Genomic DNA, 10,909 nt, shown 5'->3' on the forward strand with positions numbered 1-10,909 from the left:
GTAAAATTGATTTTTAATATTATATAAAAAATAAAAAATAATTGTTTGATTTGACATTTTTTAAAGAAAAAAATTGGATGAATAGTTGGATTTAAATCCAATCTTCCAAACAAACACACCCCTAAGGTGAATTTTGCTTGTGGGGATCTAACAATTCTCCCCTGCCCTGTTTTACCCATTCATGGTTGAACGATGATGGAAGATACATATATATATATATATAAGGCTCTTATCCAACGGAAATAAATAAGGCCACATCTTCGTCTTGTCTTCTCCATATGCGCTCATGAGTTTATAGTAAAGTTAAACCTTATTGAATACAATCAACAGCCTATTAAACGATTCAGCTAGTTATTCTGAAGCTGCTCGGTGTAAATTGAATGACCGGAGACGCCGGCCGGCGCCGGCGAGAATCTGACGCTGAAAAAGTACGGTGTCGGAGGAATGAGATAGTTATCGTGCACGCATGGAGACCAGCTATCGTCTCCGCCTATTCCCATGTGCTTGTGGTCGAGATGAACCTGCACAAAGAAGAACACAAGATTCACAATGGACATAAAGTTCGATTTCAAGAATGATCTCTATGTACGCCTAACAAGAGGTAATCAAATTGGTGTGCAATCTATACTTATAATCATGAGTTCAAAATATCAGATCCCTTATTATCTTGTTTATCACATAAGAGCTATTTATCAACTAATAAGTGGTGATCAAATTGGTGTACGATCTGAACTTATACTCATGAGATTATGAATTCAAAGCATCAGATCCCTCTTTATGTTGTTTATCACATAAGAGCTATTTACTATGACTTACCTTGCTAGCATAATTTGCATACTATTACGCACAACTTATGTAATGTGTACTTAAAGAATAGTGACGGCAAATTTTTATATTGTAAAAATGAATGATGTCTATATATACGATAGGTACCTCAATGTCTTGTCCCATTACTAGTTCTTGATGGTGTGTTGCCCTCTCAAGCTCTACGGTGCCATAGTGACTTGCATTCATTTGCATCGGCGGAGATCCTCCGTACGCCGAGGCGAAGATGCCGCAGCCATCCTTGTTTCGTAGAGTCACCCATCTGACGTCGGCCCTGCCTCCGCATTCTCCGGGAGCAATGTAGGGAACATGCATGCTTCCCACATCTTGCTCGTAAGTCCGGACGTGTGCAGCAGCTTTGCGATCGGGGTAACATTCGAAGGGTCCCCTTCCATAGAACTGGACCTGATCCATGGATTTGTCGACATGAAATTCAATCCCCACGCGAGGGAGAGGCGGCAAGTCTGAGTTCGGGTTTACATGGCAATCCAGTATGACATCGCCGGAACCATAAATCGAGTAGAGCATTTTGACTTCAAAAAGAGATGTTTCTAAGCCTTCCGGAATGCCAAGATAGTCGACTGCGATTTGCACCATATCATCCGTTGCGTTTAGAACCTTGCAACTGTCGCTGTTGAATGCCAAAGTGTGCAGTTTCGCAGCTTTCCATCTTGAAAGGTAACTTTTTTCCTCGCCCCCCTTGTCGTTGTCTATTGCCGCCCTCCAGAAACACGGTAAAACTCCTTTGTTCATCACCAAGACATTATCGACCTTACCATTAATGATAATAAGCGGTAAGAAAGTTAACAAAATTACGCAAGAAATGTTCGAGTGGGAAAATAGCATATCCGGTATGCGATAAGCATGGAGACACTTACCTTCCAGCTCTCGATGGATCCGGTTTCTTTGTTGAATATGATCTCCCACAGGTTCTGGTTCTTAACTTTTATAGCAAGGTCAAGATCTTCAATAGAGAACGATTCAGGCTCGCCTTCTGAGATCTGAAACCATAAAATTCATCAGACATTTCGAATTTGATGACCAAAAGTTGACTGCAACAAGAATACATACAAGATGAACAATTTCCGTCTTCATAGGTAGCAGAACTTGTGTGGATGAAACTATATGTCCAGCTTCAGACCACCTCGTCAAGCTTAAAAGCCGTGCGGATACAGTTAAAAATATTTCTGCTGCATCTGATTTATCCCATAGGTGATGCCAGGGGCCAGAATCCCATTCCATATCGTGACTTTTCTGAGGAGCTATCGTGGGCAGGTTTAGAACTCCACAACCCACGGCGCTACCATCACCATGCATCACCCAGTGGAATTCTAATCCTTCAGTTGTGCTAAAAAAGTGTGTATTTGTAATCTACAGTATATATATATACATAATATATCAGATTCTAAGGTAAGAAGATTTTTCAATAAGGAAATCGGTTCGATTAGTTTAGGAGAAAACCTTGAATATCCCATCCTCGAGTGAAACTTTGATTGGCTGGTAGACATACTTCACCTCTGCAATTACAGCGACGAAATAAAATGATCTTCAAAGGCAATTCTAAGTGATAATCATTTACAATCACTAAAATTACCATGTAGAGCGGGATGAGGGGTTCGATCAGGCCATATAAGACCGTTGAGGCAAAAGTTCAAATCATTCGGAGTATCCCCAAAATCACCTCCATATGCCCAATGCTTGCAGCCATCTCCACCCTCCTTTAATAAAGCCTGAGCAAGGAGGGACGTATCAACTAATGTTATGTTACAACTCATGAACTTCATATACTTTATTTTAAAACACTCGCTATACAAAGACGAAAATGTAATTAGACAAGCTTCGACATCATTCAATCCGTGCACTAATTAAAATTTTGCACGTGCCAAACTTACCATAGAATAGTAAAATCTAACATAATTGACTGTGATATGTAGTTTTATGCATAAAATCTTATATTTACTTTCGTATATAGTTTAGTTAAGCCACTAGAATATAAAACTGTGACATGTAAAACTTCACTTGCTTCTTTTACCTGATCAACCCAATCCCAGATGAAGCCTCCCTGTAGACCGTGCGTATTATCAATCGCTTCCCAGTATTCATGTATATTTCCAGTACTGTTTCCCATCGAATGTGAATACCTGCCAATTAGCAGCTCGATCAGCATACCACATTATATTGGGAGGCTCATTAAAGTTTCTATTGTGAGCATTAAGAAACTGTTAACATACTCGCACAATATTAGGGGTCGCAATTCAGATGAATCTTTTGCTATCTTAACCATGTCCCAAACACGCATGTACATGGGACAAACAATATCTGTTGAAGATGTTCTCGCCCCACCACCTTCATAGTGCAAGACTCTAGTAGAATCCTTTTCCCGTACCCAACCTGAAATGGCCAGACGCAACTCCATTAGCTGGCTTTCACTTTCAATCACTAAAAGACATACTTATTATAGGGCAGAGCATTGTTTCAAATAAAGTAAAAGCAAGACACTAGCTCAGCGACACATACCAGCTAGTGCAGAATGATTAGGCCCATAGCTCGATTCATTTCCCAAAGACCAAGAAATGATGGATGCATGATTTTTGTCCCTCTCAACCATTCCTATTACCCTGTCCAACATGGAAGATGCCCAAACTGGTTCTCCCGTAGGATGCTTTAGGTGCGAAGAAAGGTGAAACCCATGTGTTTCGATATTGGCTTCGTCGATCATATAAACCCCAAAGAGATCGCAAAGCTCATACCACCGCGGATGTTGAGGATAATGGCTGTTTCTGACAGCATTGATATTGCTTTGCTTCATCAAAACCAGATCCTAGACAAACATAGCAAACACAAGAATTTTTGCAAATTACAACTACTTGAAACTCCTGGAAATGAACATTAAACTAGGAGGAAAAAACCCAACCTGAACCATGCATGACTCCAAGTTTGTTTTCCCAAGACGCGGATGGTGTTCGTGCCTGTTTACTCCTCTTATCATCACAGGTTGTCCATTCACAAGCAGTTGCTTCGGGGCCTTTGATATTTGTCGGATTCCAACTTGACATGATTCGCAATCAACGACATTCCCTGATGTATCTTTGAGCGTGACAACAAGAGTATAAAGGTTTGGCTGTCACAATATTCAGATGATCTATAAGACACTCAAGATATAAAATATATCATAATAGGACAATCAATGAGTCCAAGACTTCAGATAGTATTGCCAGAGAAATAATCCCATGCATTTATCTACTTAATAGCAACCATATTTTAGAAGCCTTCTCTTCCATGCCCACATATTATTGCAAAGAAATCTTTCTTTAAAAATGGAATGTAAAGCATTGTATGATATAAATTAGAGTGCAAGAGAATCCAAACTTTCCATGCTAGTTACCTATTCAAGACTTGCCTATTGTACAAGTAGATTCTGATTGGTAAGTTGAGTGTGCCAAAAAATTACATCCTAGCTGAATAGGAACTTTCAGACCACCATATCATACTGAGCTGATTCAATCAGCCATTAATCGGGTACAAAAATTACTGATACGATCTTAAAATTTGCCCCTATGCATAAATTTTAGTAATGTAGCTTTGACAAAGCTAAATAGTGTGCTTCCCAAGTCTAAAAATTTATGGACATTACTTTGTATCCAATAAATTGTTGTGATTTACGATGAAGTTAACTGGCACAGCTCATCATTAAATGAAAGTAATCAGGCACTGCATAATAAACCAATAATACCGGGAATGCTAAATTTAAATTTAGGCCAGAAAGCTTTTACTTGCTCAGCACTCCACAGCTTGGGAATCTCCAGTTTCCCGTTGAGATGATATCCTAGAAAACCAAGATAATAATCCACACAACTTGTCATTTTCAGACAAGCCACACTTTTAGCTTGCAGATTTCCATGTCCTTTGCTGGTGTACAAACTCCCGTTGTCAAAAATTTCAGCTTCAATGGTGAAGCTTGCAGTAAACTTGTCTTCAGATGGCTTAAACCAGTTTCCAGGTTCTGTTGTTGAGTTGTCCATCTTCGTTGCGGAGTTGTCAATTTTTACCTCAACCTGAATAGTTGGTAAAAGCCAATAACAAACAAATTCATGGAGTTGCTATGTATGAACTTCATAATTGTTTACAGTTCTGAAAGTAAACTAATTTCAACTATCAAGGCATATGTCTTCTTCATCAAATATTTACCTTTCCATCTTTCTATATTGTTGCTCCAAAAAGGCATGAATTACGAAAATAAGTTCTGATGGTAAGGACTTTAGATGAATCATCCTCATTTTAATTGATATGTTCTCAAAGAATAGATGTGATGATCTAAAAAGCTATTTTATTGGTAAAATAGATCATTCTGCAGGTTTTGGTTCTGCTAATTCTAAAACAATTAGCAGTAAAGATCCTGCAGTACTAAACACCAGCCCGCAAACATTATAGTCTGTAGCCCCCCGTATAACCCACACTTCAATTCTTAGTCGAACTATCACACTTTTAATCCACCAGAGTGTAAGAGAACATAACCCTTGAAAAACTAGCTGCATCATTTAATAAGTTAACTATACACCAAATCAATTACACTCCACAAAAGATCAGATAAACAAGCTTAGTTTCCTGTATGCAAGTAATATGATACCTGAATATCTGCATATGAAAAATCTTCAGCCAAGCTTGATTTGAAAAAATAATCGGCAATAAAGACCTGCAGATTAATGTGAACTTGGATCACAATAAATTCACAGAGTCAATAATGACCAGAACAAGACGTAGAATGATAAACTGCAGATAGGATCCACCAATCAACAAAGGACAGTGAAATATGCAAGAGAATGCAGCTAGTCCATAGAGTCATACAAGATTCACATGAAAAGGAATTTAGCCTTCTTTTCTATTTTTAAGTTCTCTATTTTTGAGGAATTGAAACATCAAAACAAGTTTTGTCAAAGCTATAGCAGTATGCCAGCAACCCAATATGTTTAGGAGTGATGTTTGATCAAATGAACAAAACATTATGTCTAGAAGATAAAATTTTCATGGCATGGAAACTAGCAATTATTCACAACTTGAAGTTTATTGTTAGCAAAGGTCAGTTTCTAGCACTACTGGCTCCAGTTAAAAAATAAATAAATAAACCACAACTATTTAGAAACCTTAGGCTTAGAAAGAAGAAGAACATCACGATGGATGCCAGATAACCACCAGTGATCCTGATCTTCAAGATAAGAACCATCAGACCATCGCATGACCTGAACAGCCAGACAATTCTTCTCTTCAGATCCACATGGACGACAAAAGTCAGTGATCTCAAATTCAGCTGGTAATCTGCTATCTTGGCTGGCAAATTCAAAGAAGTGTTCTCATATTAAACATATGCAGAACAGTAACATGCCTATTCACTGGTTGGTCTGTGCATGTAGTGTTAGGAGGCAACAAACCTATATCCAGTGGGGCATCCATTTACCCATGCAAAGAAAGCCGAATCCACTCCTTCAAAATGTAAAAATATCCTCCTACCTGTAATAAAAGTTTATTGTGTTTCAAAGTTCAAAGTGTAGCATATCACAGTACTCTAAAATAAATATGGGCAGTGCTTCTGCTCAATTTTCTCAAGAGCCATTATAGAATATTGAATTGATCTATCACAAAGTACTTGCATCAAATCAATGTAAAGAAAAGGATAAATATGGGCAGTTCTAACTATCAGGCAGCATATTCTCCTGAGAGCATGAAATTCAAAAGGCATTAAGATACTTTCTCAATGACTGTAGTAAATTTTGTGAAATACACAAGCAAGTGGAAGGAAATGGAGGTACATCTAGGCACTAGAAATTTTATAAGGAATTCACGATTTCCATAATATAGCATACCTTCCCATTCTTTTGGAATATCAAAGTAAGTCCTGTAGCAACCAGTGGGATTTTCTTCAGGAACTTTAGGTGGATTAAGTGGAAATGGATACACAACATTTGTATAGATTGGCTTGTCAAATCCATGCATCTGCCAATTTGAGGGAACTGTTTCACCAGATAAGCAAACAGTTTACAGCTTAACCAATTCGACCTTCTAATTGCAGAAAGGTATTAAATAACTTGAAAGCATTGACACATTGGACCTTAGTATTGTGAAATAAGCGATGGACAATTACTAACAGAAAGTGAATTTAGATTTTACATTGTTCTCTTTTTCTATTACTGTTTCAAAAAGATGTAGCATTGCAGCAAGGTGATTTTCCAAGGCATTTTTAAAATAGCATAAAATAAACAATTCAAAATGTTGCAATGTTGCAGCTCTATATGATTCACCTAACTTGCAAATAGTGGATGAAACAAAACTCTTTGCAGTTTGCACTTAATTGGTTGTTTTGTGCTTATAGATTTCAAAGAAATAACAGGATTCTCAAAGATCATGGATTACCATTGATCCTGACATAAGTATAGATGAAGCTATTATTTCATACTTTAGAATACTCTAAGCCTATGTCTTCATAAAATCCACTGAAGTTGTAATAGCGGCATGGCAACAATAAGAAGCAAAAGAATCTAGCACAACAAATTTATTCGAGCATACAACTAACCATATTTATTACAAAGGAAAAATAATATTTACCTGGTATAGTAGACCAGGAAGAATCTTGAAAAGATCCATTATAATATTCAGAGGGAACACTAGTAGGGCTGGAGGCCAGAAAGAATTTCCAATGTCCAGACAAAGACCTAACAAAAGGCAGATCCTTGACCCAAAATGCAGCACAATCCAGTGCTTTAGCAACAGCATCGTCATCCCAAACAGCTGTTTGCGACACCAAGAAATCCACTTTGTTGCGCTCATGCCAGTACCTCAGAGATCCTAAGCACTCATTGTAAATTTGTGCAATTACGATCATAACGAGATTAAAACTTACAGAAGTACAAAGGTAAATCGAGTTTGATTGTTAAATGTCTTTGATAACTAGAGCAATGTGCATGCATAATGCAACTCCAGAAAGAAATTATATAACCTATTAGTTGAGAGAATTTAAAAAGCACAGTGAGAGCTTTCAGAAACCTTCGACAGATTCATGGCTGCGCAGAGGGACATGAGCATCTCTCTTCCTCCATTTGATGAAAGAAGGATCCTCCCATATCTTGTAACCATTACTCGCAGGTAAAACAAGTTGACCAGACAATGAACCCATCTAGAAGAACAAGAAACTCATTCACAAATAGAAATCCACATCCAAACCAACTGACGAAAGAATTGTTTCCAGAATGCAATAACCTAGCCGCATACCAATAAAAAAACAATCCACGAAGTAAACCACACACTATGACCAAAAATATAACCAAAAGAAGCTCCGCATCAAGCAATAGATGACGATTTAAATCACAGTCCCATACACATTATCCATTCAGCTTATATACAACACAACAAAAGTGCTGAATACATCAGATAACATTTCAGTTTTAACTCAATGATACCATTTCTATCAAAGTTAATCTAGTCCTAATAGCTTTCCGTTCATTCCAATCCCAACAAATAAATGTTAATCCAAATAAGGCGAGACCTCACTTCTAATATCACTTCCCCACGGAACTATCATCGCATCATATACAGAAACTCATACGACAGCAGACACAGTCCAACAGTTTCCCAATAACATCAAATCATCCACTTAATGGCAGAAAACCTACCCAATACTTTCACAATCCAATCAAATCAACACATGCCAGATTAGTCCGCGCAATCGGAATAGATATACGTACACGCAATCCAGCAATTTAGAATTCCACGCCAAAAAAGCACGAAACTCTAGCATTCGCAGGCATCAAAACTATTTCCCTAAATTAAACACAAATCCCCAAACTATCAGTAGAAATGGAGTCGAGAGTATTACCAGACAGCAAGTGTAGTGGTCCGGTCTAGTCTAGTCTGGTCGGAGTGGAAAACGGCAGTGGATCAACCCCAGTGACGCACGACTGATTGAAAAGCAATGGTCGTGGGACTAGTAGTAGGGAGGCCCGGCCCGGAGGTTTGTTGAAACTGTAGTGTTGTGTAGTGTAGATTGTGGCCCTTGACTTAAAGAATTGACTGTAAATGTGATTCATTTTAGCACGCATTGCACGTGGCAAGGAAAATGGAGTGAGTGGGTAGAAAAGATAAAAATGTTTAAATCATCTTCTATATAATCAATCCCGTAAGTGATGGTGGGACAGTGTATATGATTGAAGTTATGAGTTTGATTTCTGATGCTTAATTTACACCTCGTTTAATAAAAATGTGTAAAATTATTTTAATAATTATTCTTTATTATTTTATGTGTAAAAATTATTTATAATTTATATAAAAATTAAATATATTTTAATACGAATGTATAATTATTTTTTATAAAAATTGATAAAATAAAATATACAAGAGTATATTCCCATAAAAGATATTTTTCAACCTCCACGTCACATTTTTTTTCTTCTACATTATATTAGACCATCATATATTCTAATGTATATTATCACAACATTAATTAAGGATGTGTTTGTTTTGGGTTTTGGATTTTGAGTTAGATTTGAATAGTAAAAATTTTAAATTTCAATAGTTGTATGATGTGATATAAATAGGTGTTGATGTGATGTTTTGAATGTAAAATTAATTTTTAATATAATATAAAAAAATAAAAAATAGGTGTTTAATTTGATGTTTTTTTGGGAAAAAAATTGAATGAATAGTGTTCAATCCCCCAAACAAACACACAATGATCATTTGATTTAAATTTAAACTTTTAGCAAGATGATTATTTAATATATTGAATAGGCTATAATAAACATTGTGATGAGTATCCATTTAGTACCCTAATTATTTTCTATTATATTAGTATACTTTTTATAGTATACATTTAGAAAATAAATAATAATTTTAATATAAAAGTCAAATAAGTAAAAATAATAATAATAATGATAAAGTAATTATATTATAGAAAAATTATTAAAAATAATATTAATATAAAATGTTATGACAAATTAATTACTATTTATTAGAATAAAAAATTATGAGTGAATAAATATATAAGTTAGCGAACAACAAAGACACAAACAATGTATTTATATTATATTAATATCAATGGTGTTTTGATTCTAAATTTTTACAATATAATATATATATATTCATGAGATATATTCATAACAGATATGTGTTTATCCATCTACTTTTTACTCATTGTATTTTTTAAAAAAATATTATTATTTGATATGTATACATACATAAAAGTTATAGTCAAATTTATTTTTAAAAACAACAAATTAGTTAAATAATAATAATGACATTTTTGTAATAATTTATAAATTATAATTTTTTTAAAAAATAAAAAATAAATTAGTTAAATAACAGTAATAATGATAATATATTTTTATAATAATATATAAATTGTAAATAATCTCTTAAAGTTATGTGTAAAATACAACTACTAAACAATGATGAATTAATAATAAAATAGATAAATTAACTACGGAAGGAGGATTATTGATTTTTAAACATGCTTTTTATACATATACATATTATTTTGTTTGTTGAATATTTAGTTTCGAAGTTATTTTTATTTTTTAATTTAAATTAAAATAATTAGTAATTATAACTATAATTTATAATTATTTAGATTATAAAAGATATTATTTTTACTAATATATTTTTAATTATTATTAAATATACTTATTCTAACTTCTTCTATCTACATAATTTGAACATGCTAAATGAGATGAAGAAAATATTGTATTATATGAATATATGTATATACTTTTTCTGTCCCATTGGAAAGGTGGTGTTTATGTTTTGCACATAAATTTTTTTAATATTAGTATTATATTAAAAGACAAAAATATCCCTATTAGTACGGTGTAATATAAAATAAATGATATTTGTGTAATATATCGTAAGTTAAAAGATATCTATTATGTTAAATAGGTAGTATAATTACTAAATTAGGAAATAATAATTTTATTTTGGGACATACGAAGATGAAAAATAATAATCTTTTAATGGACGGATGGAATATTATATTTTTTATTAATATTCATAAAAAATTGTGTTAATAAAAAATGTTGGATGAACAAACCTTGTATTATTTTCA

The 10,909-nt window shown here is 34.4% G+C and overlaps 1 protein-coding gene across 2 annotated transcripts; it reads right to left on the reverse strand.

The window, feature by feature from the left end:
- Nucleotides 1–193: 193 nt before the first annotated feature.
- LOC127245866 (uncharacterized) lies at nt 194–8,857 on the reverse strand. 2 transcript variants are annotated; one of them, XM_051266967.1, is made up of 18 exons: nt 8,690–8,857; nt 7,861–7,990; nt 7,423–7,662; nt 6,684–6,830; nt 6,252–6,330; nt 5,967–6,150; nt 5,453–5,518; nt 4,599–4,880; nt 3,740–3,946; nt 3,343–3,646; nt 3,057–3,216; nt 2,858–2,966; nt 2,420–2,555; nt 2,287–2,342; nt 1,897–2,196; nt 1,704–1,826; nt 934–1,596; nt 194–521 (listed from the first exon to the last, which is right to left on the reverse strand). In XM_051266967.1, the coding sequence occupies exons 2-18, from the start codon at nt 7,988–7,990 to the stop codon at nt 348–350; spliced, it is 3,360 nt and encodes a 1,119-aa protein (XP_051122924.1). In that variant the 5' UTR covers nt 8,690–8,857; the 3' UTR covers nt 194–347. The 2 variants fall into 2 exon arrangements, with proteins under 2 accessions (XP_051122924.1, XP_051122934.1); XM_051266977.1 differs by lacking the exon at nt 8,690–8,857 and adding an exon at nt 8,487–8,629.
- Nucleotides 8,858–10,909: the final 2,052 nt, after the last annotated feature.

The sequence above is a fragment of the Andrographis paniculata genome, unplaced genomic scaffold, assembly GCF_009805555.1.
Source record: "Andrographis paniculata isolate CXL003 unplaced genomic scaffold, ASM980555v1 Contig10END, whole genome shotgun sequence".
NCBI classification, from domain to species: Eukaryota; Viridiplantae; Streptophyta; class Magnoliopsida; order Lamiales; family Acanthaceae; genus Andrographis; species Andrographis paniculata.

Bases quoted from the DNA above. Each gene is read 5' to 3' on its own strand.
- LOC127245866 (XM_051266967.1), bottom strand. From the start codon at position 7,990: ATGGGTTCATTGTCTGGTCAACTTGTTTTACCTGCGAGTAATGGTTAC. The intron at 6,331-6,683 runs GTATGCTATATT...CTTTTATTACAG, and splicing joins TATTCCAAAAGAATGGGAAG to GTAGGAGGATATTTTTACAT. The intron at 3,947-4,598 runs GTAAAAGCTTTC...ATATTGTGACAG, and splicing joins AGCTGTGGAGTGCTGAGCAA to CCAAACCTTTATACTCTTGT.